General features: G+C 57.3%; 3 protein-coding genes across 4 annotated transcripts in view; 1 reads left to right on the top strand and 2 right to left on the bottom strand.

The window, feature by feature from the left end:
* The window catches only part of NUMA1 (nuclear mitotic apparatus protein 1), a 43,541-nt gene extending 42,358 nt beyond the window's left edge, over positions 1-1,183 (bottom strand). The window contains exon 1 of the mRNA XM_014603692.2: positions 1,165-1,183. The gene's annotated coding sequence lies outside the window, so the exon portion shown is untranslated. The remainder of the gene's footprint in view (positions 1-1,164) is intronic.
* A 117-nt stretch (positions 1,184-1,300) lies between these two features.
* On the top strand, positions 1,301-7,314 carry LRRC51 (leucine rich repeat containing 51). Of its 2 annotated transcripts, XM_019477222.2 has the most exons (6): positions 1,460-1,541; positions 2,135-2,266; positions 2,528-2,625; positions 3,024-3,229; positions 3,638-3,786; positions 4,199-7,314. In XM_019477222.2, the coding sequence occupies exons 3-6, from the start codon at positions 2,529-2,531 to the stop codon at positions 4,338-4,340; spliced, it is 594 nt and encodes a 197-aa protein (XP_019332767.1). In that variant the 5' UTR covers positions 1,460-1,541; positions 2,135-2,266; position 2,528; the 3' UTR covers positions 4,341-7,314. The 2 variants fall into 2 exon arrangements, with proteins under 2 accessions (XP_019333251.2, XP_019332767.1); XM_019477706.2 differs by lacking the exon at positions 2,135-2,266 and having other exon boundaries at positions 1,301-1,541.
* On the bottom strand, positions 7,248-25,513 carry LAMTOR1 (late endosomal/lysosomal adaptor, MAPK and MTOR activator 1). Its single transcript, XM_014603696.3, has 5 exons — positions 25,315-25,513; positions 15,268-15,413; positions 12,407-12,484; positions 11,727-11,853; positions 7,248-7,988 (listed from the first exon to the last, which is right to left on the bottom strand). The coding sequence occupies exons 1-5, from the start codon at positions 25,354-25,356 to the stop codon at positions 7,896-7,898; spliced, it is 486 nt and encodes a 161-aa protein (XP_014459182.1). The 5' UTR covers positions 25,357-25,513; the 3' UTR covers positions 7,248-7,895.
* Between the last annotated feature and the right edge of the window lie 719 nt (positions 25,514-26,232).

Genomic DNA, 26,232 nt, shown 5'->3' on the forward strand with positions numbered 1-26,232 from the left:
AACAGGGAGAAATACGTTTGGGGTTTTGCAAGCGTCTCCACAAACCATTACCGGGTTCAGAAAATTTGGGGCTCTGCCCCACTGTTCAAACAATTACCCCAAACAGCGGCAATGCCCCAAGGTGTCACGTTCAGTCAATCAAGACCCACCCCGTTAGATCCAAGCGTAACCTCCAGACAAATCAAAACGTTGCAGAAAACACGCTGCGCAACGAGATGACCCAAAACAGGATCCGATCTGCTAGCAACTGTAATACGACGGCCCCTCCCTACCTGCTTTGTTCGGACTTCAATCGACCAACTACCCAGGAGGAATGCTTTGAAGCTATACAATTCAAGAGTTGAAGAAGGAAACAGAGCTGCTGGCAAAATGGGCTTCAAAAGTGAGAGAGAAAAAAAAAATCAGGGCAGCATTGCAACCTGCACCCAGCTGGTCACTCTCACCCACGCCGCCGGTGCCGCTGCAAAGACTGACACCGCTTCCTTGCCTGTACTGGCGAGAGACACCGTCGCGCCGAACAGATACCGGACTTTTGTGACAGCTCATTTACTGAATATTGGGAAGGAGTTGTTTCCTGCCCTCCCCGCCTGTCATTTAGTTTTACGGCTTGCTTGTGGTATAGTTATTAAAGCCTCTCTATTAATCAAACAAGGGGTCGTGCCAACCCTTCAGCGCGCTAGGTTCGAATCCCGCTTTTTGCAACCACCGCCAAGAGCCAGTAGTTAAAAAAGAGGGAGTGAAGGTCTAAAATAGAACAGAAGAGGGGAAAAAAAAAAAAGGAGAAAGCGGCGCTTGACCGAGACGCCAACCTCCTGCAGCGAAGGTTTAAATTAGACTCGGTTGCGGCCCGGCAAACCCTCACACCCGGGACTCGAACTCACAGCCTCTGGCTGGAGCTACCAGCAGATGAAGACCCAGGAGCGGGAGAGGACACCCCTCAATTGCCCCCCAGGGCACAGCCCACCCCTCCCCCATCAGAGCCCCCCCTCAATGCACAACCAACCCCTCCTCCACCCTCCCCAGGGCACAACCCCCCCCAAATACCCCCTCCACCCCCCCATCTCAATGCCCAACCCATACATACCCCCCTCCATCCCCCCCCCAGGGCACAGCCCCCCTCAATGCACAACCCCAGACACCGCCCCTCCCCCCCACGGCCGTTACCTCGCCCCCGATTCAAACCGCTGCGCCACACCCCGCCCCCCCGCGCCCTTCCCCATTGGCTGCCCCGGCACTGACGTCAGCTCGCGCTCACGTCACGTGGCGGGCGGCGGGACTCCCGCTCCCAGCAGGCCGCGCGCGCGCGGCGGGCGTGGGTCTCGCGAGAAGGAGGGGAAGGAAAGGAAGGACTCGGCTTCCCGGCGTGCCGCGCGGCTCCTGGGCGGGGTTCGGGTTGCCATGGAGACGATTATGCGCTCCGGGGTGGAGGGGTGGGTGGAACGCAAACCCGGGCTGGGGGCTAGCACGTGTGAACGCGCGTGCGAGGGGGCCAGTGAGTGTGCAAAGCCGGGCGCGGGAGGAGCGGGTGTGCGAGGCAGATGGTGAGTGGATGTGCAAATCTGTGCTGGGGGCTAGCGGAGAGTGTGCAAATCCGCGCCGGGCGCGGGCAAAAGCAGGAGTGAGTGCGTTAGCGAGCGTGCAAATCCGTGCAGGGGGCAGCAAGTGTGAAAGGAAGTGTAAGGGGGTTGGTGGCACGCGTGCAAATCTGTGTGGGGTGGTGGTGAGTGGGAGCACACGTGTAAGGGAGGGTGATACGCATGCACATTGGTGCAGGGAACTAGCAATGCGTGAGTGTGCAAATCCACAGTGAGAAATGGCAAGTGTGAAAACAAGTCTAAGCAGGTTAATGAGTGTGTGAATCTGTGCCAGGGGGGCTTGTGAGCATGAAAACAAATACAGATGGCCTGGTGAGCGTGCAAATCTGTGCTGGGAACCAGAGCGGTGAGTGTGAAAACTTGCACTAGGAACTAGCAAGTGTGAAAGCGAGGGCAAGGGTGGTGATGCTCATGCAAAGCCATGTTGGGAGCCAGCTAGTGTGAAAACCAGTGTAAGGGAGCTGATTGTGCAAATCCATGCTGGGGGCAGCTAGCGTGAAAACAAGCATGCAAACTGCTGAGTGTGCGAATCTGTGCAGGTGTAAAAACAAGCGCAAGGGAGCTGAGGAGTGTGCAAATCTGTGCTGGGTGCCCGCAAGTGTGAAAACAAGTGCAAGGGAGCTGCTGAGCATGCAAACCTGTGCTGGGAGCCAGTGAGCGTGAACGCAAGGGTAAGCGGGTTAGTGAGCGTGCAGATCTGTGCCAGGGGCCGGTGAGTGTGAACACAAGTGGAAAGGGCCCTGTGAGCGTGCACCCCCCGTGTGTATCCTTGCAGCGCGTGAGCAAATGAGGCCCTGTCAGCCTGGGTCTGGCCCAGGCCCGCTCTGGGGCCTAGCCCCTCTCCTGCTAACCAGCCGGGGGAGTCTCCGGGAGCGCGGGGGGCAGCACCAGCCCGGGGCAGTCGTGCCCACTCATGCTCTGTCTCTCCCCAGCATGGCCGGGACGCGGAGCTGGCGCTGGAACAGCTGCAGCCCCTCGCTGCGGGCACCGCCCCTGGACTTCTCCTTCCGAGGCATCAGCTTCCTCCAAGGTGCGGTTTAGCCCCTGGCGCCGCCTCGTTGCAGGGCACGAAGCCACGGCAGGGCGGGCACGGGAGCATCGAGGGGGCACCCCCTGCACACCCGGCTGCCCGGTGCCACATGGCCTCCATGGGGCAGAGATGAAGGGGAGGGGGGGGCAAAGGGACTTGCCCAAGGCGGCACAGCGCACCAGTAGCAGAGCTGGGAACATTGCTTCAGGTGCCAGCTCAGCGCCTCAACCACAAGGACGCCACATTCCCTGCAAACCTAGGAGCAGCCCTGCCCCGCATGCCCCGGGCTCTGCGGGAAGCCAGGCGTGGGAGTGGAGAGTGCACCCCGGGGTGCTCGGGCACAGACGGGGCCTGGCTGTGCCCAGCCTCCCAGCCAGCCGTCTCTCCCCGCTCCCCAGACCTGCAGACAGAGGAGCCGCGGGCCAGCCCGAGGACGATCCCATGCTCAGCGCGGGGCCGGATGCTGACACGGGCCGTGCGCCTCAACAACAACACGCTCAACGAGCTGACGGACCTGGGCCCAGCGCTGGAGCTGCTGCTGGAAAACCCCGAGGAGCTCTCCTGGCTCGACCTCTCCTTCAACGACCTGCCCACCATCGACCCGGTGGGTGCATGGGGGATGCAGATTCTGGTGCCGGCCCCAGTTTAGACCACCTGCTCTCTGTGCCTCATTTTCCCCACCTGTGAAATGGGTGCAGTGTGCTGGAGGTCGCTGTGCCCCTGCTGCAGACTTATCCCAGACCCTCCAGGAGTGAGGCAGGGGGAAGAGCAGTAGAGCCAGATACCGCAGAGTAACCAGGTGGGGGTGGAGATGTCAATGGGACAAAGCCAGACCAGTGCTGAGCACCACTGGCTGCGCACCCCTTGCTTCTCTCAGTCAAGGACCATTGTGGGGAGGAAGGGGGTCTTTCCCTATCCCATGCCTCACTTTCCTGGCTGCCAGGAGGGGGGCGCTTTGTCACGGGGCCTCCCCATGTGCCCCCACTTAACCCCCAGGCTTCGGGCTCTGCAGATCCTGACCACGTACCGCAACCTGCACTGCCTCCAGCTGCACGCGAACAGCATCCAGGGCCTGGGCGAGGTGGACAAGCTGGCCGTCCTGCCCCACCTGCGCAGCCTCACGCTGCATGGCAACCCCATCGAGGAGGAGAAGGGCTACAGGTACCCAGGGATGTGCCCAGCCCAAGGGATTGCTCTGCCTGCCCCAGCCCAGAGCATGGGGGCACAGGAGCCAGAGGGAGGGGAGAGGTCAAGGGCCACCCCTGCAGACTCCCCCTGCCTCGCATGCAGCCCCGCAGAGGGGGTGGGTGTCGCAACACTGCCCAGGTGCCCCTGCCAAGCTGGGAGTGGGCACAGGACATGCTCATCCAGGCCTCTCTTGTGGCATCGCAGGGCCTGGACTGGAGCTTGCTAAAGACTAGCTCTCTGCCACGTTCCCCAGCAGACTGCCCTGTGACTCCGTGTCTGTCCCTCCAAAGCAAAGTGCCAGGCTGCAGCGGGGCCACTGGCTTGCAGGCCACCTGCAATCACGGCTGGTGACTGCAGGTGCCAGCCCTGTCCCTATGCCCCACAGGAGCTACGTGCTGTCCACACTGCCCCAGCTCAAGTCCTTTGACTTCAGTGCCGTGACGAAGCAGGACCGCTCCACCGCCGCCATCTGGAAGCGCATGAACGCCCAGCCGAAGGCGGCCAAGAAGAAGAGAGAACATTCCTGAGGAGGCCTCAAGCCGGGCACCACAGCTGCAGATCCACAACTGGTCCATGGCCCCCTCCCCAGCCTGGAGAGCCTGAAAGCCCCATGGGACATAGGAATAAACCCTTCGCACCGCGCTGTGGAGCAGAGCGTGAGTAACCACGGGCTGGGCTGAGCCAGTGCCAGAGAGCTGGGGCTGTCTTGAGAACAGAGGTAGCAACGGCAAGGACCCAGGTGTCTCAGGCTCCTGCTTTAGCCTGAGACGAGTCCTACTTGCACTGTGGCAACCCCCATCTCCAAGGCAGCTCGAATCCTGGAGGGCAACAACCCACCAGCACCACGCACCTCCAGAAAGCTCATGTACGTGCCCTTCGCCATCTCGAGGAGTTTCCTAGCAGCCCTGGCCATAAGCCCATGACCAGAAGTCATGATCCCCTTCCCAGCACAGCAGCCCCAGAGACTGCTGGGCAGAGGCACAAGGCAGGATCCATAGCCCAGAACCCACCCACGTGGCTTGGTGCAGAGTAGGGGAGGGCCAGTAGCCCAGAAGTACCTTGCCCCAGGATCCAGCCACAGCAAGGACGCTGGCCCCTTTCCATCCACCCTGCCCTTAGGCAGCCTGTCCCAGGCTGGCAGGTGCCAGGCGTCATTCCCTGGGGTGCAGGTAGCTGGCAGAAGCCTGTAAACCACAAGGCTCTTCCCTGCCATTTCAGCCCCTTTCTGGCTAAAGCCACCCCCAGCTCCCTGCTTCCAGCAAGTCGCAGGAGCTGCCCCTGCCAGCCTTGCAGCTGCCCAGGTGATGGGGATACATATTGCTCCAGGCAGCAACTGCAGGGAGCAGAGCAAGCTAGCTACCAGAGCAAGCTACCAGGCTGGGGATCTGCCTCTCCCCTATGCAGCCCCAGAAACAAAGGACTGAGTGCTACAGAGAAGGGCATGGGACCCCGTAGGCAGCGAGGGGACGGGGTGATGGGCCCTACTGGGGCTAGTTTCACTCCTCCCTGGCACAACAGAGCAGCCCTCCTGCTGCTCCGAGTCCCAGCAGCTGGCCCAGGGCCACAGGAGCCAGCAGCATAGCCGGGAGGGGTAGAGGGGTGCAGGACTCAGCTCTGCGCCTGGCTGAGACCAGCCCACCCAGAGGGAAGGCGCCTTCCTGCAGAGGCTTCTTAGGGCATCGGGTCAAGGAAGAGCTCCAGATAGGGCCCCGCACCCACATTAAGGCACCTGCCCCCCGCAAGGGACTTCTGCCACCAGAGCCTAAAGGTCGCCAGCTGGGACGAGAACACAGGACCCAGAGCAGTGGGGGACATGAGGGTCCCAGCCCAGCCCCTTGGATTCGCGTGCTCCTGCCTGCTCTGTTGCAAGATGCTGCCCTGAGAACTCAGCTGGAAGGGCATCGTGCTTGGTGCCCATGTACTCTGCTCCTGCCACCCTGTGGCAGCGTCCTATTAAACACTCAGCAATGCACATGCATCTGGCTCAGACTTAGCCCCCAGTGGCAATGACCCATAAGGCACAAACACCAGCCTGCCCTGCCCGAGTAGCCCAGGGGCTGCCCCCAGGCTGTCCCAGCACCCTTGCTCCCGGTTGAATCTGAGCTCATTTCACAAGGGCAGCTGCTGCTAGGTTCTCCCCCTCCCCAAAAGCTGCTCCTAAGGTTCATTACCTTCCCTGCTAAAACCTGCCCCTAGCTGGTCTGTGTTGCTCAGTGAAGAACCTGGGGGTTTCCCCCTTCCCTCCCAGAGGCTGCCAGGGCTGGAAGAATTTCAGAGCATGAGGCTCTGCCAGTGCCCAGCCACATGTGCTGGGGGAGACGTAGGCTGCTCTGCTCCAATGCAGGGAGCTGCAGCAGTCCTGCCATTTCCACCTATGGCTGGGTCTGGATGTCCAGCTGAGATCAGCCACCTTAGCGCATGGGGGTCTAGGATCAGAACCCAGCACCTGCAGCCATAGCCCAGGCTTCTCCACTGCAGAGTGGAAGGACTGCTCTAGAAACGGAGCTGGGGGACATTTTCAGCAAAGCAGAAGGTGGCACAGATAGGGATCAGGCAGCCAGGAAAGCAGAGCCTGGGAATTGGGTTTCTGCCCATGGGAGCAGTAGGGCAGGGACCCCTTGCTTTCATAATGCAGCTTGATCATTGCGCTCACACCGATGCAGCTGCCCAAGGTAGCCAGGGACTGGGGCAAACCCCTGTCTTTGCCTTGCTGCCTTGGAGGGCCGGTTCCCCCAGCTCTGAGCTGCAATGTTGGCCTGGGGAAGGGGCAGGGGGCACTGAAAAAAGCTGGGCACTCCTCCCAGCGGGCAAAACAAGCACAGAGACATTCACCGACTATCACAGGCCCAGACTCTGCTCAGGCAGCAGGCCAGAAGCAGCACAGGGACACAAGGACAAGCAACTGTGATGGGGGAGAGGCATGCAATGCTGCTGACACAGGGCAGGGACTCGCACTCTCCTGCCTGCCTCATGCCCAGGCCTGAGGGTGCCACTGCCCAATGGCAACAGCAGAGGCTCAGGGGATGAAACAGAGAAGCCAGCGCTCCAGGCCAAAAGCAGAGTGAGACCCACCATGCTGAGATGATCCATACCTGGTCCAGCACCACAAATCTAGTCTTTCCCAGGTATCCTGCTCTAGAAACCAACACAGGCCTCCTGTCAACAGCACCTGGGTATCGATGATTGCAATCCCCCTGGCAGCTGCAGCATTGGCACCAAGCTTATCCAGGGACCAGGAAATGAGTTGGCACAGAAAAGGGCCAGCCAGCTAACACAGGCTGCAGAAGTCCAAGGAGATCAGACCAAGTGACCACCTCCAACAGCAGCCAAAGCAGGGACCACGTTCCCAAGTCCTCACTGCATCCCTCCATCCCTCGAGCGCTGAGGGAGCTCCTGCCTCGCAGCAGGGAAAGAACACAGCAGGGACCTGGGGCTGAATGAAAGGGCTTTATCTACGGTGCCAAAAAAAAAATTAAAAAACAAAAACAACAACAAAAAAAATCCAACTGAAAGGCCCGGGCGTGTGGAGCCGCGGGCGTCAGGCAGACAGAGCTCTGCGCGGAGCGCCACAAGTGGGGCCCGCTCCATGCCTTTGTCACACACACACACACACCAACCAGCCCAGCCCTCCAGGAACATACGAGGGCCTGGGGGGCATTGTCTCAAGTGCAGCATCCCCTGAACCAGCAGTTGGCAACTGGGAGGGATACTGAAGCCCACCCCCACCTGCCAAGAGCCAGGAGTCTGTCTTGTCCCCAATCTTTGAAACAAGGGCACCTGGGGGCTGGAGAAATGCCTCCCGTTGTGCTCAACAATACAGGCTTCCTATGAAATACAATATCCCCCCTCCCCACCGCTATGCTGGCCTGCCCCCCCACACACACATACATGAGAGAAAAGGAAAGCCTGGGACCAGGTCTGGCCTCCTACAGCAGCGGGGCCTGGGCGATGGTGCCGGTCTCCTGGGCAATTAGTAGGAAGTGGGGGGATCTGTACAAGTTCTGTGGCAGCGAGGCGCCCGTGGGAGAGAGGAAGAGGGCAACAGAAAGAGCGAGGGGGTGCGGGCAGGCACGGGCGCCAGCTCAGGGGATCCCGAACTGCACCACGAGCTCCTCTTTTGCATCCACGTGGATCTGTGAGAGTGCGCTGAAGGCGTAGGCGGCTATCCGGGACACCTGGGGACAAGCAGAGACGCACATGAAGGACTGTGATGGGAAAGGGAAAGAGAACCATACCCCAAAGACCCAGTGTTTGGCTGCAATGCCAATGACCGAGGGGCCTTGGCCTAAGAGGGCTGGTCACTGCAGCAGGGGCAGGGAAGGGAAGAGGCAGGTGCATTTCCAGGCTGTACCCACCAAGAGGCAGCTTGAATAGCTTGCTGGTCAGCCTCTCCGCAGTCAGTGACTCCAGGCAGTCAAGGCCCCAGCCAAACATCTCCCCTCCACGGCTGCAGCTACAACCCATATAGGGCTCTCCATGTTGTCACACCCACCCCCCCCCCAGCCTCCAGTCCCTGGGAGAATGAGACCCTGAGCTGAAGCTGCCAGGTGCCTCCCTTGACCCTTGTGATGTACAGAAGTCTCAGAGCCCTCGTGGCAGAGCTGGCTGGAAAGCAGGCTCGCCTCCACCCCCAGGGGAAATGCTGCCTGTTGATAACCCAAGCACATGGAGGGTTGGGGTCAGCTGCAGTTGCAGATAGCTGCCCAAGCACTGCCTCAAGTGAGGGAGAATCCAGCCCAGGACCTCTTGCCCTATGGGGAAGCAGGGTCACGAGGCCCAGCAGAAAGCCCAGGAGCCGGTGTTCTCCACATAGGTGCCAAGGAAGAGGTGGTCAGATATCCAAATATCTAAGATAAGGAAAAATATCCAAGATAAGGAAAAGGAGGGTCATTTATGGCAGCCCCGTGGGGCTTGTGGCTTCGGGGCAGTGTGTTTCTGGTAGGCGGCAGGAGCAGCAGCTGAGGATGGGAAGTTTAAGTCTTTGCCCCAAGGCATTTTACAAATGCACACAGGGTTTCCACAGGAAGGGTGCTCAGCTCCTGTCTCAGTCACATCCGAGGGGACGGGGAAGGCTGGATTCGGCTGGAAATGCACAGCGGAGTAGAAAGCAGATGACAGCAAGAGTCAGACTCAAGCTCCCCCGACACAAGAACTGCTCCAAACACTGCTCTGGTCAAGTATCGTGACCTCTATCTCTATCTGAACGATGCCTTTTTCCCCAGCACAGCTCCCACAAACACTGTGCTGGGCTCAGCACTATTCAGCAACAAGTGCCACCAGGCTACCATTGTTTCTGGCTTCTCATACAGGTACAGACCCAGCCAAGGCCCACGGGGGTCAGAAATCCCATAGAAGCCCAGTCCAAGCAGGTCCGCACAAACCTTCCTGTTAACCTCCGGTGACAGATGCAAGCATTCACCTTGCCTTCCTGGTTTGATCGTTAATGAGCTTGGCCCTCTAATGAGACAGCAGTTTACAGCTGCTAAGCAGCCTCACATGGGTGCAGTGGATGAGGGACAGCTGTCTCCCTACATTGCTTCCTCCTAAGTCAAGGCCAGCAGGACTTCGTAGGAGCCAAGCCGTCTACAGCCATGTACTGTGGCAACTAGGAAAGGCAAAGAAAAGCAGGACTGCAGGCACCCAGTGCAGTCACTGAGGCAGGAGCATCCATAGGGTTGGTTTTAAAGTGCTGAAGGAGCATGCAGAGCCCAGGATGTTTCTCCAGGATCAGCCACATGCCTCAGGCCTTGTTCTGCCCCACTGTGGTGTGTGCTATGAAGCTTCTGCTCCGAGTGATGCTGGGCCTCTGCTCCTGGGACAGGATAACAAAGGGAAGGTTTCCAGATCACCCCGGCATAAGCAGGAACGGGACCACAGAGCTGAGCCACTGGCTTTAAATCAGTGGTGTCTTCACCCCTCTTGGGTTGTGGCCATGACACACTTAATTCAGAGCAAAAGTGGAGCAGACGCATGGTGCACAGCCCTGCCACACTGGCTTAAATCACAGGATTATAAGAAAGTCTGGCTGGAAGGGATCTCACAAGGTCATCTAGTCCAGCCCCCTGCTCAAGGCAGGATTGTCCCTGACTAAACCATCCTAGACACATGTCTGTCTATAAGATTGTAGGGAAGTGGGGCCAGAAGGGACTTTACAAAGTCATCTAGACTAGCCCCATGGCCAAACTCTCCCAGGAAGTAAGGGGCAACTACTCCCATATAACCAGTCAGCTTCACCCCAGCAGGGCATTTCCTCCACGCCAACAGGCTATGGTCCTCCGCCTGCTAGAGGCGAAGCTCTGCAACTGCCTCTACTACACATATCTCTGGAGGGTCGGCTGTGCATCTGCTTCAGACACCACCACTGTCTTGCTCTGGAGGAAAACCCTAGCTAAATGACCCAGAGGTAAATGCAACTGCACTCTTAGAGCATGGACACACAGCACACTTTCAGAAGGAAAACAGAGGGTGGCATTTCAAAAAGGGCAGCAGCTAGTACATTGTTACCTCTTCATCTTTAACTCTGGAGAAAGGAGTGGAGTTGGAGCAGTTCTGCTAATTGTTTTTGGCTCTTCCACACCTAAGTCAGACTGCACCAGCCGCTGCCCTTCAGAAACAGTTCCTCCTCTGAAATGAGATCCATGCACCTGTGTCCCCACGCTTCCCTCTGATGAGCTAAGACGATGGTAAGGGATGAGCCTGCCCCTTCTTGGGCAACCCAGTTGCTCAACAGGTAGTGCTACAGAACCTCTTCCGCCTGGCCAGGCCTCTGGAGGCGGTGGGTCATTGCTCAGCTCTGCAGACCTTGCTGTAGGGTGTTGAGGCCCAAGGAAGAATAAATTCTGGCTCTCAGGTGTTAGGGGAATTTGTGGCAGTGAAACCAACTGAATAAGAGCCCACAGTGTGCAAAACAGGCCAACAGCATCCTGGGTTGTATTAACAGGAGTGTCACATGCAAGTTGAGGGCAGTGATTCTTCTGCTCCATTCAGCACTGGGGTAGCCTTTCATGGAGCACTGTGTCCAGTTTTGGGCCTCGCACTTCAAGAAGGATGTGGACAGATTGGAAACAGTCCCACAAAGAGCAACAAAAATGGTTAGAGGCCTGGAGAAGCAAGATTAACAAGGAAAGGCTGAAAGAGTTAGGGTTACCGAGTCTGGAGAAAAGAAGACTGAAGGGGGATTCGATCACGGTCTTTAAATACCCGGAGGATGATTATAAAGAGGATGGGAGAGACTTGTGTGTGGCTGTAGGAGGCAGAACCAGGAGCAATGGTCTCAAATTGCAGCAAGGTAAATTTCGAGTGGAGATGAAGAGGAACTTTCTGACTCCAAGAGTGGTCCAACATTGGAATAGGCTACCTAGAGAAGCTGTGGAGTCTACATCCTTGAAGTTTTCAAAAGCAGTCTGGAAAGACACGTGGCTGGGATGGTTTAGTCGCGGACAATCCTGCGCTAAGCAGGGCGCTGGACTAGATGACCTTGCAAGGTCCCTTCCAGCCTGAGTTTCCTACAAGCCTACGAAGAAAGAATCTAGATCTGTGGTTATTAAAATAAAGGTCGCAGAGCTATTTTTAACCTGGCCAGACTTGATCCAGGCTTTGGGAAGCTAGGAAAAATGCCTAAAGCAGGATCTTTATAGGATACACCATGTTCCAGTGCTTGTAATAGTTTGGAGCGAAGGGAATCACTGGGTTACACTCAGTAGGGCTAGAAACAGGAAGAGACTGATCTAGGAGACATGGAGGCAGAGTCTTGGGAAGCTCCTCAATGACTGAGGAGCAATGAGTGCCTTCAACCAGAAGACCACGAGTTGTTGGATCACTAAGCACTGCCTGGGGGGAATAAGTCTAGCCTGGGAGGGACTCCATGGCTTGGCTCACAGGACACCCGCTGTCTGGTCTAGGGAGCTCCTCACCTGCTGCAAGTCTGCGAAGGGGACGGGTTCACTCGCTAGCACTTGATGTGGTTGGCTGGTCAGAGACGGCAGAGGCGGGAGCTTCTTCCAGTGCGTCAGGTTGTTGCTCAGCATTGCCAGCCGCGTGCTAGGTGGGGGAGAGCAGAGCACAAGGTTAAGAATCAGACGGCAGCTCCTAGCATGCGGCGTGGAGCAGGCGGTGCACCGGGCAGCGAGACAGGGCTATGTTGAGGCCTCAGATACCTGAAGAAAGCCCCAGCTCTGGACGAGACGTCCCTTCCCCACATCTTGCACTTACAGATACTGCAGCTGCTAAACAGCCAGACTCCTGGCGAGGGGCATATCCCCAAGTCCCCCATGGAGGATCCAGGTGGCACAGGGAACCCTGAGATGCATCTGTCCAGCCCAGCAAGCTTGTCCTGAAGCCAGCATGGCCCCCCCCAGCCTGAGGGAAGGCAGCAGGGTGTCAACACCTCAATAGGGCTGAGCCAAGGCAGGCCAGTGCTGCCTCCCCACTGACAGCAGGCTTCATGTATGGCGCTGCGGTCGTGTGCAGTCCCTAGAGCTCCCAGCCTTTCTGCTGCCCAGGGCACCTGTAGCGGGGTCCTGCCACACATCTCATGACTGGAGACCTCTGCTCACCCCGCAGCCCCAACCACCCAAGCTGAGGCTTCCCCTACCTGTACTGTCTGGCTCTGTCCATGTACTCGTGCTGCTCCATCCCCTGGGAGTCGGCAGCCGACACGTCAATGATGTTACTATGGAAGGAGGCAAGGCGGTCAGTCCTGCAGCCCACACAGGCCAGTTTAGCTCCAGCCCTGAGTCTCTTGGGTGCTGAAGCTGCCCCTTGCGCCCTCGGCTCCGGCTCTCTGATACAAGGCAGCTGGGTTCCAGGGCAGGGAGCAGTAATACCGCCCCCCGGTCTGATCATGGGCTTCTGCCTGCATGGCAGCCTGGGTCTAGCACAAAGCTAGAAGTCAGGTGGCTGGAACAGAGCCTGTCGCCTCAGGCATGGGTTCCCCCCACATGGAAACCTGGCTGTGCCAGTGCCAGCCTTGTGTGCTTGGGACAGCCTGCAGAAGCCAGACAAGCAGGGACTGCCTGTGGCCTGAAGATGCCTCTCACTTGTCTGAATCAGTTCCTCCCGCCATGCCCAACACACCTGTGCCCTTCAAGGGCTGGGAGGAGACCCACATGTGGAAGCTGCTGCGCCACAGAAGGAAGCACTGGATTCAGCCATTTCAGACTGAGGCAGAGGTACTGCTCCAGCTTTCCCAGCATCTCTGGGCTGCAGATGGGTCACAGGGCCTCCTGGGATACTCCCGTGATCATGGTGTTAACTTCCCAAGCAATGCCAGGCTAAGGCTGTGTTCTCTTTCCCTTACTAAGAGAGAGTCCAGCCTTGAGGCCCAGCCTCGCACCCTCTCAGCCAGCAGCCCACAGTAGGCTGAGCACATGCAATCAAGTTACACACGCCCAGGGTGGGGGAGAAGGGTGAGGAGGAGGTGCTGTCTGTGTGTACACACACCCAGGATGGACTTGTGTTCAGTCACATCCAACCGGGGGCACCAAGTCCCCGAGGCCGTGCTGAATGAAGAGCTCCCTCTCCCAGCCCTGCAAGGGAGACAGCCTGGGCCAGTGAGCAGGGCATTACACTGGGGGGTGGGAGACCAGGGTTCTGGTCCCAGCTCTGCCACTGACTCACTGCATGCCCCTAGCCAATAACACTGGCCCTGCACCTCAGTCTCCTCAGTGGTGAAGGGGGTAGCAGTGTTTGCCATTTTGGGGACAGCGCAGATCAATGCCAGATGCACCCAACAGGCTTAATGCATTTCCACCATGGCCTTCAAAGTTCCCTGCTTCGGGGCTGGCTCCTACCTTGGGTTTTTTCTTCACAGCTTATTGACAGAGGAGTAGGCGGCAAGAACAAGTTGCACCAAGAGTTTCCAAGCTTAAGCAACGTCAACAAGGGCTCCAAGGACTGAAAAAAAGCAAGTTGCCACCCCCTCAACTTGCAGATGGAGCCAAGAGAATTAAGTGACTTCTCCCAGGCCAGAGACTCAGGGGATCCTGCCCTGCTGGGCCCATGACTGGAGCAGAGGGGACTCCAGTCTGACCTCACTGGTGGCTCCTGTGCCAGGCCCCATCTTACGGGTCTGAGCACATGCAACACCTGAAGAAGAACCCCTCTCCCCTGGCCTGAGGCCTCATTGCCCCAAGCTTATCTGCCTGACAGACCAAGCAGGAATTATCCAGGCTGTCTGTGACAGCCGTGCTCCAGAGCTGGAAGATCCCTCCCAGCCTAAGTGCTAAAAGCCAGCTCAGTCCAAATTTTGCAGCACAGATGGAATGTGATACATGACATGATGAGAAGAGAAGACGGGGTGGGGGGGGATTTGATAGTAGCCTTCATCTAGCTGAAGAGGGATCCCAAAGAGGACGGAGCTGGACTGTTCTCAGTGGTGGCAGATGACAGAACAAGAAGCAATGGGCTCAATTCGCAGCAAGGGAAGTTTAGGCTAGGTTTTAGGAAAAATTCTCTCAAGAGGAGGGTTGTGAAGCACTGGAACAGGCTCTCCAGAGAGGTGGTGGAGTCTCCATCCTTGGAGGTGTTTAAACCCTGGGCAGACAAAGCCCTGGCTGGGATGATGTAGTTAGTTGAGGCTGGTCCTGACTGGACCAACGGGCTGGACTAAATGTGACCTCCTGAGGTCCCTTCCAACCCTCCTTCTCTATGTTTCTGATGATTTACATGGCACTCCGAGCCACAGACAGCAGTGCTATACCGCGGCACCATGACAGAGAAGATCACCTCCACGGGGTTCTCTCACCTTTCAGTGCCCTCAGGGAGCCTGTCAGTATAGGCCAAGGGCCAGCAATGGCTACTTGGCACTGTAAGGACCAGACTGCTAGACACTAGCGCTTTGGTGCAGGGGGCATGGACGCCACGCACAATACAGCCTCAGAAGCAGATGGGAAAACACTCAGGGATGCTTTTGGCCCTCACGGCAAAGAGGTTCTGCACCAGGTTACCCGTTGGAGCAAGGGAGCCAAAGCACTACTAGCTTTAAAATGGAGTTTGGTGTGCTGCAGGGTGCACTGATGTGGTGTAGCTGCCCGCAAGGGGAGGCAACTGGACTTCAGGCCCCCGGCCTCCCACCCTGCTCTCTGGGAGCTCCGTTGTTCAAACTCACACCAGCTGGAGCACATTGAGACTGGACGGCTTGGCTGTGGATGCTCACCATTTCCTCCTCACTCCCAAACTGATATCTCATTTGGTTTGTATGGTTTAGACAGGGATGGTTCTGCCTGGAGCAGGGCACCAGCCTACAAAGTTTCTGTGGACCCTACCCACATTGGACTGCACTAGCTGGCCCCTTGGGACTCCTTCCAGCCCTATTTCTACCTGTCTGCAGAAGAGACAAATCCCTTTACCGTGCAGACCCCATTGCCACCTCTCCCCACCCCCCAGCTCTGTCCTTCCCCACTCCAGCCCCCATTCACCACGGGGGCAGAGCTGTGGCTCCAGGCCCCAACTCACATGGCGGTCTTGGCGAGGATGGATGAGAGCATGGCCTGCTCATCAGTGCGGGCGGATGGCAGGTTGTGATAGCTGTGCTCCGCGCCATTCAGCGGCTTGTTTGGGGGGCTGGCAGCAGGCTCCAGCAGCCGCTTTGTCTCCTCTTCCTGCAGGGAGGGAAAGAGAGAAGGAAAGCTCAGTTCTGGCTCCAAGGAAGCTCATCTGTTCCTGATCTGCCAGCTAGCTCAGACCCTGATGGCCCTTCAAACAGCACCTGCCTGGTTACATGGGGCTTCCCGACACCTTTTACCCCACACCCATCCCCATCAGAACGCTGCTGGATTGCAACCAGAGAGGTCTCTCCTTGGTCGAGTGCTCCCCTCTCCTATGGGCCGAACACCAGAGCCCCCAGCAGTGCTCAGAAAACATGTGAAGCATGGGCAAGCAGCTGGTCAAAGCCTTCAGGCTGTGGCCTTCCTCTCTGGCTCCTCTCCCCGTATGAGGTCTGTATCCACCACAAGCAGAAGGTGTCTCGTGCTCCAGGATCTGGAAGCTTTCTGCCAGCCACCAAGACAGAAGAGAAGAAACAGCACCCCCCCACCCCTCCCCGGCTTGCAACACAACACTGTCCCACTGGAGAGACAGTTATATAAGCGCCCCGACCCAATAACGTGATACAAGACAGACAACTCTGCTGGCTTTTCTCTCAAGCAACTGGAGCGAGCGAAGATCCTCCGTTCTTAGGGCCCATTTGCACCAGAAAGCTCTCAGGGCATCTCTATCAGGTCCCCCAGCAAGCTCAGCTGCACTAGCAGAGCCCTCTTGCCTGCAGAAATCAAGAGCACAAGGGCTTTCTCCTGTCCAAGGGCCATCACAAGAGATACTGCACCCCCAGCAGACACTGCTAAACCAGCATGCACAGGCCTAGCCTCCATCAGCAACTGCACACGAGAGGTACCAGGGTGATGGCCCTGGGGACTGACAAGCAAGCTGTCCTCCACGCAGCCCACCCTTGCCTGGTAAGGCACTTCTGGGGTGGTCACATGCAGGCCAAGGCTTGTGCTGACCACTGACACCATCAGATGGACTGACTGTGATGAGAGGTAGTATAATGCAGTTGTGTGTCCACCACAGCCACCAGCCGCACAGGGAAAACCTTCCCCCAGTACTGAGTGGGTGACTTAAAAGGTCCCTTTATCCAACTTCAGCCGAGTGCCTTCCAGACACGCAGCCAGGCTACTTCCCTCAGAACAGCATCACAGGAATAGAGCAGCCCCCTCAAGTCCCACCTGTTCACGCTGCTGCAGCCTCTGTGATCACTGATCCACCCCCTACCAGACTCGGGAACGTGCCCTGACCAGCCGATCCGGGGGTACTGGTCGGTCCGAGTACAGGGATCCCTCTGGGCACACCACAGGCTCGCTGTCCCAGCCTCAGCCTTCAGGTCCCTGAGTAAAGATGGCTCTAGGAAGGAGAGGCCAGAGATGCACCGCCTCCTGGGCCTGCTAGTTCTCAGGCAAGGTGGGACACGGGAGACTTCAAATGGTTTTCACGTAAGCCCAACGCTTAAAAATGTAACCTTCAAACAGCTTGCGATGCCTGAACTTACCCTCATAAAACAAAGCAGCTAGATATTCAAACACCACCTGCTTGGGCAGCTTGAAAAAGGGCCGAGCCACTGGATGGGCGCAGTCCCTGGCAGAGCTCGGGGACCCGCAGCTTCCTTAAGAGCTTGTTGGCAGCTACCTCTTCCGCAGGTGCAGAGGGGGCTTTTTCACATCAGTTTATTCACCTGGTCCCACCGGTCTCTAATTCCAAGTCGAGGAACCAAACTAGGAGTTTAAAGAGGAGGGAAACCAGCTTCTCTTCCAGCCTTTGCTTGAAAGGGACCCGCAAGGAGAAGATCTACTAGTTCACAAGATCTCGAAAGAGAGGGCTACCCAAAACAACCAGGTCAATTCATTAGCTACAGAACACTGTTCTCAGGCCCATTTTAACACAAACCATGTGTTCGATAAAGCTTGCACGCCAGCACATTTCAGGTAGTTTCATTTAACCAAAATAATTCCAAAGGGTTTTGTTTTTGTTTTTTTAAATGCACCCTAATTGGATTCCTGCTTTCATACAAATATAGCTTGATGCAAACTAAGAGATAATTCTAGGGAGAAAAGCCTCATCTCCCACCAAGCGCACAAGTTAAGGCCTGAATAAATGTACATTAAGCCACATCATTTAAGGGGAGAGCTATAATGCACTAAATTACACCAACCAGGGAGGTAAGAGTTGATCGCCAATGAAAAGAGGCTTCTCTAGATTAGTGCACGTGCATATAGATTAAGACTGCTTAGTTAAAAATCAGTGTTTCCTACTTGCCAATTCAAATAAGTGATCGGGTGTCAGCCCAGCCTGCTCTTAGGAACCTAACTTGGAAGCAGGGTACCCTGGCAGCACGGGCATACCCGGGGGCCCGCTCCCACGCCCCACCATGACAGTGTGGGCCACTCAGACAGCAGAGCCAGCCCCGCCGATGCTCACCTTCACCCTTCCTGCAAAGGATTTTCTATCAGCCCTGTTTGGTGAGAGTCCCCCATGACATCATCTGCTTCATCACATGTCCTAGCAGATATTTAAAACAGTCCTGATGTGTATCCAGCACCTTCAGCCAACCCCAAAGCAACTGCAGAGCTGAGAGCAGCATGCCAACAGCTCTGTTTAGCTGAAATCACACTGAGAAGGGGAGAGGTGCTCTGGATCCCCTATCAGAGCACTCAATTAAAGCTGATCACACTCTAATTAGAGACATACCACCCACCAGCTGCACCAGGCCAGCAAACAGGGACCCTCCATTTCCTGGCTGCCCTTCTTCATACTTGACTACGGATCACTAAGCCCTCCCAGTAGCCTACAGAGCCAGTCTTTGCCCTTGGTGCAATACCTGAAGTGCCATCTTTGGGACCGCCCTGGCTTCCAAATGGTCTCGATGTAGCCCTACATGAAGCCCACAAGCTCCTGGAGGATATTGGAGAGGCCGAACCAAACCTATGGACAGCAATGGAGTGGGCTAACCACTTGGAAAAGTCAGACCTATTCCTACAGCATTTTACACCAACACCAAATGAGTCCCCCATTGGGCATGACCTTGACAGAGAAGCACGGGTCAAGCTGAACAGACCGAGATCTGGATACAGATGCTTCAAAACAACACTTCACAAGATGAGCGTCTTGGACAGCCCATGTGAATGCAGTGGCCAACAAACAGCACAGCTCCTAATTGAAAGCTGCAATCCTTACAAATGCTCAGACAGGGCAGATGGAGTCTGCACACTAAGCAATAATACCAGACAGCGACACTGTACAAAGAGAGAGCCCTATATATGCTGCATCTTCTCTGCAAAAGCCAGGACCTGTAGTTCACTGCCAGAGCAATGAAACTGCAAGCTCAACTTGCCGGGGCACAAAGATCTCTCACTGGGCCCCCAAATTTATGCAGCAGGGTTTGGCAGTATGATGGCAACCGTGCCCAGGATCCATCTACACCATTGCTCTCAGTGGAGCTGCCATAGTAAGCATCCTGTTTGTAGGCAGCTCGGTCCAGCACATCGCCACAATCAGAAGCAAGGGTAGCCGCAGCAGCGAGGCTGGTATTAGGGAGGGAAGCAGTGAACTGGAATAGGAGCTCTGACACTTGCTGAAAACCTGTGATGCTTATGCCCATGAGTTCATGAAGCTAAGTGAGTGCATCCATGTCTAGGTGAGGATGAGCCAGCCAGGACTTAAGGAAGCATCTCTCCAGGGAACCAGGCACATGTCTCAGCCCACAGCAATACTAGGCCCCTGCTAGACTAGTGGAACAGGTTTGTCCTACGACCAGTCATGACCAGTTAACTTTCAAAGGAGTTCAGCTGGCCACACTATTTGCAAAGCCGTGTTTAACACCATGCCCACCAGCCTCTGGGCAAGCCACTTTCCTAGTCTGGACAGGACGGGTGTCACTCGATTATTCCAGACTTTCTGCACCATGATACTTGCTGACTACAGCAACACAGGCCACCCAGACCCTTGTGCTAAGATTAGAGGGAGGCCCCAGTAAATAACCAGGGGAGACCTCCTGCAGTCAGCAGGGGAGGTAGGAGGGTGCAAAGGGAATTCAGAGCCACAGACAGAGCTTGGAGGTGGCGCGAGACAATCCTGCATTGAGCAGAAGGGCCCCAACGGGTTTCTTCCACCTTCCCCTGCAGGCTGGGCTGGACTCAGTGGCTTGGAAGGTCCCCACGTCCTGTGCTACCCTGTGTGCACCAATGGCCGAGCCAAGCAGCCTGTGAGAGCAATTCAGCCAGTGAGGAGGTTTTGCATCTTGCTAAGCAGGCCTTTATTGTCTGGGATCGTTGCTGTGCCTGTGTGCGGGTGCTGCGCTGCCTGGGAGGAGCAGAGCCAGCCACGGTCCCTCAGTGCAACTGCACCCAGCCACGCACAGGAGTGCATCAAAGCTGCTGCACCCAAAGGTCGTCAGTGCCCTTCACGTAACCAGTCATGCAGCCCTCGTGCAGAGCTCAGTGGGGTCCCTTGGGAAGAAAACTGAGAGCCAGGCCAGATGAGAGGGCATGCTGCCATTTCAGTAGGGAGCAGATTGCTCCAGCTTCCAGCAGTGCCCTGGCAGAGGCAGGCACCTCCCTGATGTGGAGGAAGGGGTTGGCAGGGGTTCCTGCTCAACCCTCTCTAGGGTTGGGTTTATCTTACAACCTCTGGCTCCCAGCCCAAGGGGCCATAGCTTGGGGATCTGCTGCATTAGCAGGATTCTTCCTCCTTACATTGAGATCGGCACCATGCGTGGGGGAAAATGGAGGATGGCCAGGCCATCAAGGTGCAGGGTCCACATCGTAACAGGCAGGAGCACTGTCCCCCCAGCACTCACCCTTAAAGCACTGTATCAAGGCCCATGAACTCAAAGCCAGTTTGCACCCAGCCTGAGGTCAGCAGTAGGAAGAGCCGAGCGGCTGCCGAGCTAGACAAGCCCTCCACAGCCTTCTCGGCTTGCCTGGGCTCTCTCTGTTCGGCCCACGAATGCAAGCCAGTCTGTTTCTAAACGACAGCTGCATCTGCGTGGAAGCCAGGCCTTCGCCTCCCAGCCACTGCCCGTCCCAGCCTCCACAGCGTCTCAGATTTCCTCTCCCAGAAGTCAAGTTCTTACTGCAAAATGGCAGAAGAGCTCTCTCTGTCCGCAGCTGGGGCTCCCCAGGAGCGCCGTGTGGGGAATGAGGCCTTTCCACTGGACAGGGAAAGGTCCTGGAGCCCGATCACCAGCCAAGCTTGCTGCTGCCCCGTGCCCTCTGGAGAGGGGTGTCAGGAGGGGCTTCTGCTGGGGGCACACTACCCTGACTGGCATGTCTCACACCAGTGACATGGACCTGTCCCATTCTCACCGTGCTATATTTCATAGATCTTGGGCCCAAAGCTTGGAAAATCCCTTTGCACTTTGGCAAAGCTCTGTCACTGCTTGTGGCAGCCAGAAGGGACAGAGAACAGGGAGCTCCTCACAATCACATACCTACTAATCAGAAGCAGATAGGAGACAGACCTCCTCCCCACAAAACAGGGCCTGGAGATGCCCCCTTCCCTCTCCCAAGAAATCCAGACCTGCAGGGGCACAGGGGAGGCTGCCTGTAGCACAGCACTGCTACTGCATCTGACTTCTGCGAGAGACTCCCCAGCTCCAAGGGGAGCCTGCCTTCACTACCAGCACTTCCCCAGCCCTGCTCAGACAGGTGAGCCACCCCAAAAAGCACAGAGCTGACTGCCAGAGGCAAGGGCCCCCCCAAATTCAAACCTCTGTCATTAGCAGAATCCCAGTCACTTGCATTTGACAGCAGGCTACACAATTCCCACCCCTCTGCCTGGGCCTAGGAACACCACTGCCCACAGACCTGCCTGTCACAGGATGGAGAGGCAGACCCTGCAGCTGCAAAACTGAATGCCTTGGGCTGTACAATGTCCAGGCAAGCAGGAGTATCTGGGACCAGGTGAACGGGCCCCTCTCCTGCCAGCACTTGGGTGCTGCATCACGTTCCTGTCCCTTCCTCTGGGGGAGGAAACCAGTCAGATCAGCAATGGGACCAAGTCCTGGACAGGAAGCAAAGCCTCCTGTCTGCAAGAGAGGAGCAAGAGGCATTATAGGAAGTCGGGTGATGCTGGAGGTGCAGTCAGAAAAAACCCGCATAGGGTTTTTCCCTATAAACCCGCATAGTTTTTTCCTATGCATAGGAAAAAACCCGCGATGGAGGAGCTGGATGCCCAGAGCATCACCAGCTTGAAGCCCCGGATCCAGCAGCTTCTCACAGCTCCAGCTTGACCTGAGGCTTAATTCCCAGGTGCTTCTAAGAACAGGCCAGGGCCAGGAAGGAGGATTAGGCACTGACAGGCAGCCAAGACCGGCTCAAAGCATCAGCTGGGGATGTGTGACACTGGGGCATGGGCTCAAATCTGATTTCTGCACAGCACAGTGAAGGCCACCGCTCTCCGCAGTGGAGAAAGGCTCCAGAAGGAACAGCTAGAGGATAAGGAGAAAGCCCATAGCCTCCAAGAAGTCAGGCAGCCCAGCCAAACCCTGAAAACCAAGGGGCACCCCAACCCCACCTACTCAGACCCCCCCCACTCCCTTCTCCTCCCCTCTGTGGGAAACACCATCTCCACAGGTCCTTCCTTCTGCCCCCAGGGAACCATGAGAATCAGTAAGGAGGTGCCAGGGGCACCGGAGCTTGCATGTCCCAAACGGCCAGGCTCACGGCCATGGTTGGACACGTCTGGCCCATTTGGCAAGAGTCTCAGTCCCAGTCTCCCCTCAGCGCGGCTTGAGCTCAGCCAGTGGCACTATGGCTGTAAGCATACCCCCAGCACAGCCCCAGCTTACCACCCACACACCACCACCAGCTCTGCAAACAGCAGTGACCTGGGGAGATCCTCTGAGCAGCTATTTACTGACAGCTCCCTGTCACCAGGCAGTGCCCATATCCCCCTGCCACAGGGTGCGCCCGGGATTTCTGATGTCTGCCTTGCAGCTGTGCACAGGGGTCTAAAGTGGGGGTTTTGGGGAGTCCTTGAGGGCAGCCTGCAAATGCAGAGGGATAGACTCAATGGTCTCCCAGCCACTGGGCAGCACTTGTGCTCCCTGCTGTGACGCTTTTGATGACTAGTACCTCCCAGGGCATGCTGTACGCCTGCCCACTCAACAGCCGTAGCAGAGCTGTGCAGTTCCAGCCAAAGCCAGCTGAAGTTGTGCAACTGCCTTGCAGTCTAGTGGCTTCCCTGTGGCAGCAGCTGACTGCAGATGAGCCCTTGGTTACTTCCCATTTTGGAGGGGGCCACAACAGCCGGAGACTTCCGTAGGGCCCGTGCTGCCCAGGCAGGAAACAGGCCCAGCTGGTGTCATATCATGGGCCCCAGGCACCAGAGAGAAGCCCACCCTGGAGAAGGGAGAGCTCACGCCTCTCAGCTGCTTCCTCCCCATGTTTCACTGCCTGGGCCTCGTCACTTACTATAAGAGCACGGGACAGTGTTTTATGCCTATACTTGAGGGGTGGAAAAGTGCAGAACACGGACCCATGCCGATATGCACACGCATCCGCTCCCAAGGCTGTGACAAGCCACCCTGAACCCAACCCCCATCTGCTCCAGTCCGAGGGGCTCTGGGGAGGCAGCGTCTAGGCCCAGGCAGTGCCAGGAACATCCACGCAGCGGAAGGACTGAAAAGGCAGGTCCGGATCCTGTATGGGTGAAAGTTCTGCCTTTCCTGCTAGGGAAGAAGGGGCCAAGCTTGGGTTTGCACAGCTGAATAATGAGAGCTTGCAAGGGTGTGTCCTGCACCAACTACACATGAACGCCCTCAAATGTGTGTACGGGCAGGCCTAGGAGGGGAGGAATTCAGAGAGGTATCAGGGCCATCAGCTCCAGCAAAGCAGGCTCAGGCAGTCTAGGCAATCAACTAAACTCTCCGGACAAAGGGCAAATAAGTGTCTGGCCCGGTTGGTCTCCATGGTGATTCTGCACAGCTGAAGTAAGGAAATTAAGGAAGGTTTAGAGACAAATGCAGAGCGAGACTTTCCAGTAGCAAGCTTGAGCAAGCTGTTCCACCACTGACTAAGCACTGGGTTTCCAGTACCTCCTTGGGATGGCTCAACTGTCACCAGACCAGCAGAAGGGGCCAGTTTCAGTCACCAGGTGCTTGGTAAAGCCAGCTGGATCGTGACCTAGTCAAGACAAGCCCTTGCACTGGGTTTGCCTATACACCTCCACCCCGCTTCACTCCTGTTGCAACTCGGGTGTGCCCCATTCAAAGCCAGACCACATCACCAGAGCCTCAAAAACAAGAGTCCTTTCAAGCTCTCAGCAAAGGAAACACAGCTCTGATTGAGGAGCAGCCTTGCTGCCAAGTCAGTCATTAATTAACCCTAGAATATTATTACCATCTCCATCCTTCTGGCAATCCCACTATCTCCAATGTCACTGGATAGCTGTCGATTAGGTGCTATGAGACGCAATCTGGGGTCTTCCTGGGACAGATTTAAGCAGCAGCTCCTGTCTGTCCAACATGCATGCACTGACTTCACACAGGGGGCAGCTTCTTACCCCCTGAAGCCAGGTAAATACCACTGTGTGCAAGGCTTGGAGGAGATGGGGTATCCTGCATTTGGCTGGTTTCCCTACATCAGTTGCTGGCTAATCTACCAAGAACAAGGTCCAAATCTCTGCCCCACGCTTGCACCTAGAAGTCTATCTGGACCGGGATGTGCAGGCCGTCACCGAACGCAAGCAAGCACGTTCCAGAACCGCAGCGGTCCTTCCGGTGCATGTTGAACTCAAACCAACGCTCCTTACAAATATCTGATTCCCACTAACTGGTGGCCACACTTAAAACTTATTTTACATTCAGAGAGGTCCTGAGCTCATTCATTTGGGAAAAGGCCAGAAGACCAGGATAAAACATAACTCCCACAGAGCGAAGGAAGATGCTGTCTGCGGTCCTCCCATCTCACTTTTGCAGCCGCTTTGTTCCAATAGGAAGGACCAGCTGAACCAGATTTTGTCCACAGGGTTACCCATCCCACTCCCAAAACCCACCACGCACTGCCAGCCAACCCCAGGCAGCTCTGCGAGAGCCACCTGTAAGCGTGCAAAGGGAACACCGTCTCCAAGGCTCAAGCCGGTCTCTGTCGAGGCTGCCAACCAGGGGATTTAATTAGCGTCAGCTCTGCTGAAGGGTTTGGCAAAGCCGACGCCAGCTTACCGGGAATTTAAAGGAGGCCCCTAAACTTCTTGCACAGCTACGAATCTGCCGTCACACCGGCACTACTGGCAACTCGTGCTGGGTTCGAACCAGCGCGCCGACAAGGAAAGGGCCAGGGACGAGCGGCGGTGGGGCCCAGCTCCGTGCCACTGTAGGCACGAGGCCTCCGAGCCCTGGTGAACCCAAGCCGAGCACCCCGACCAGCAGCGCGGAGGGCAAGCAGTGGAAAGAGGCGGCCTGCTCCCTCATTTTCTGGCACCAGAAACGACCCAGCAGCGGAGGCTCCCCCCGCTCGCCCCGCAGCCTGTAACGCAGCGACCGGGGGAGGAAGGGACCCGACCGACCAGGTGCTGCCTTCGCTTGCCCACAGCAGCCGCAGAGGAAACCCGCCCCCTTCCGAAGGGAAAAGCCTCCGTCTCCACCAGGGTCAGGGCAGACCCACCCCATGGCCCCGGCCCCGCCCCGCCTCCTAGGTCACCCCGCAGGGTGGCAAGCCCTGACTGAGAGCCCCACCCCCCTCCGCCCACGCACCAGCCCACCACGCACGCGGGGGCACCCTCCCCCCCAAGCCCGCAGCGCTGCTCCCAACCTCGCCCCCCCCCCCCCCCCCGGGGCGAGCAGCCTCCTGCCCCGCGCCCCCTCCCCGTGCCAAGTCCCTCCCTTGAGGCCTCAAGCCCCCCCTCCCCAAGGGCCTACCCATCCCCCCCCCTTCAGGGACCCCTCTAGGCCCCTCCCATCCGAGGGTCTCCCACCCAAACCCTCCCCTCCCCCTTCAGGGACCCCTCCCCCACCTGGTCGGAGGCCTCGTTCTCGCTGCTGTAGCAGCACCCCATGGCCGGGCCGAGCCGGGCCGGGCCGGGAGGCGGGGGCGGGGGGCGCTGTCCGGCTGGGCCCGGCCGCCCCGGTCACATGAGCCCTCGCTCCAACAACAAGCGGGAGGGAGGAGATGGGGTGGGTGAAGTGGGGGGGGGGGAAAAGAGGCGGCCACTCCCCCCGGCCCCACTCCGCCGCTTCCGGGCACGTGACCCGCCTGCCGCTCCCCCGGCACGTGACCGGCGGGGAGGGGGAGAGAGAGCGAGAGAGAGAGAGAGAGAGAGAGAGAGAGACAGAGAGAGGGGGGCCAATCGGCGCGCTCCGCTGGGGGTCACGTGGCGAGGGAGGCCGGAGCCCGGCGGGGGGGGGGAACCGGCCGCGCGTCCCTTGGGTCACGTGATAGGGGGCAGGGCTATAGAAGAGCCTGGGGCTGCGTGGGGTGCTTTCAGACAGGGTGTCTGGGTTAACTGGGGCTTCAGCGCCTCCAAGGGTGGAGACTCTTTCTTCTGTTTGACTCCTAAGTGAGGGAGTTTTTCCAGCCTCAACTTTCCTTGCTGCAGCCTGTGCCCATTGCCCCTTGTCCTGCCAGCTGGCCCTGCTGAGCGCAGCCCAACTCTGTCCTCTTTGCAACCCCCCCCCACCCACCACCCTTGGGGTGCAGGTGTCTGAGAGGGAGACTTGCACTTGCTTCTCTGGATGCACCCGGGACCGTGGTGTCCTGGATTGGTTTCCCCCACCCAGAGAGTGGCAGGGGCACCTTGCGAAACCTGCTGGGGAGCGCCTGCACTACATGCAGCGGTTAAATGCAATGGTTAGCGTGGGTTTTTTTCTTTTTTTACTGTACTCCCCTGCACATGACGTGAATGAAGACAAAAAAAGGTCTTTCCTGTTGTAAG

Source organism: Alligator mississippiensis, chromosome 1 (genome assembly GCF_030867095.1).
Source record: "Alligator mississippiensis isolate rAllMis1 chromosome 1, rAllMis1, whole genome shotgun sequence".
Classification (NCBI taxonomy): Eukaryota; Metazoa; Chordata; order Crocodylia; family Alligatoridae; genus Alligator; species Alligator mississippiensis.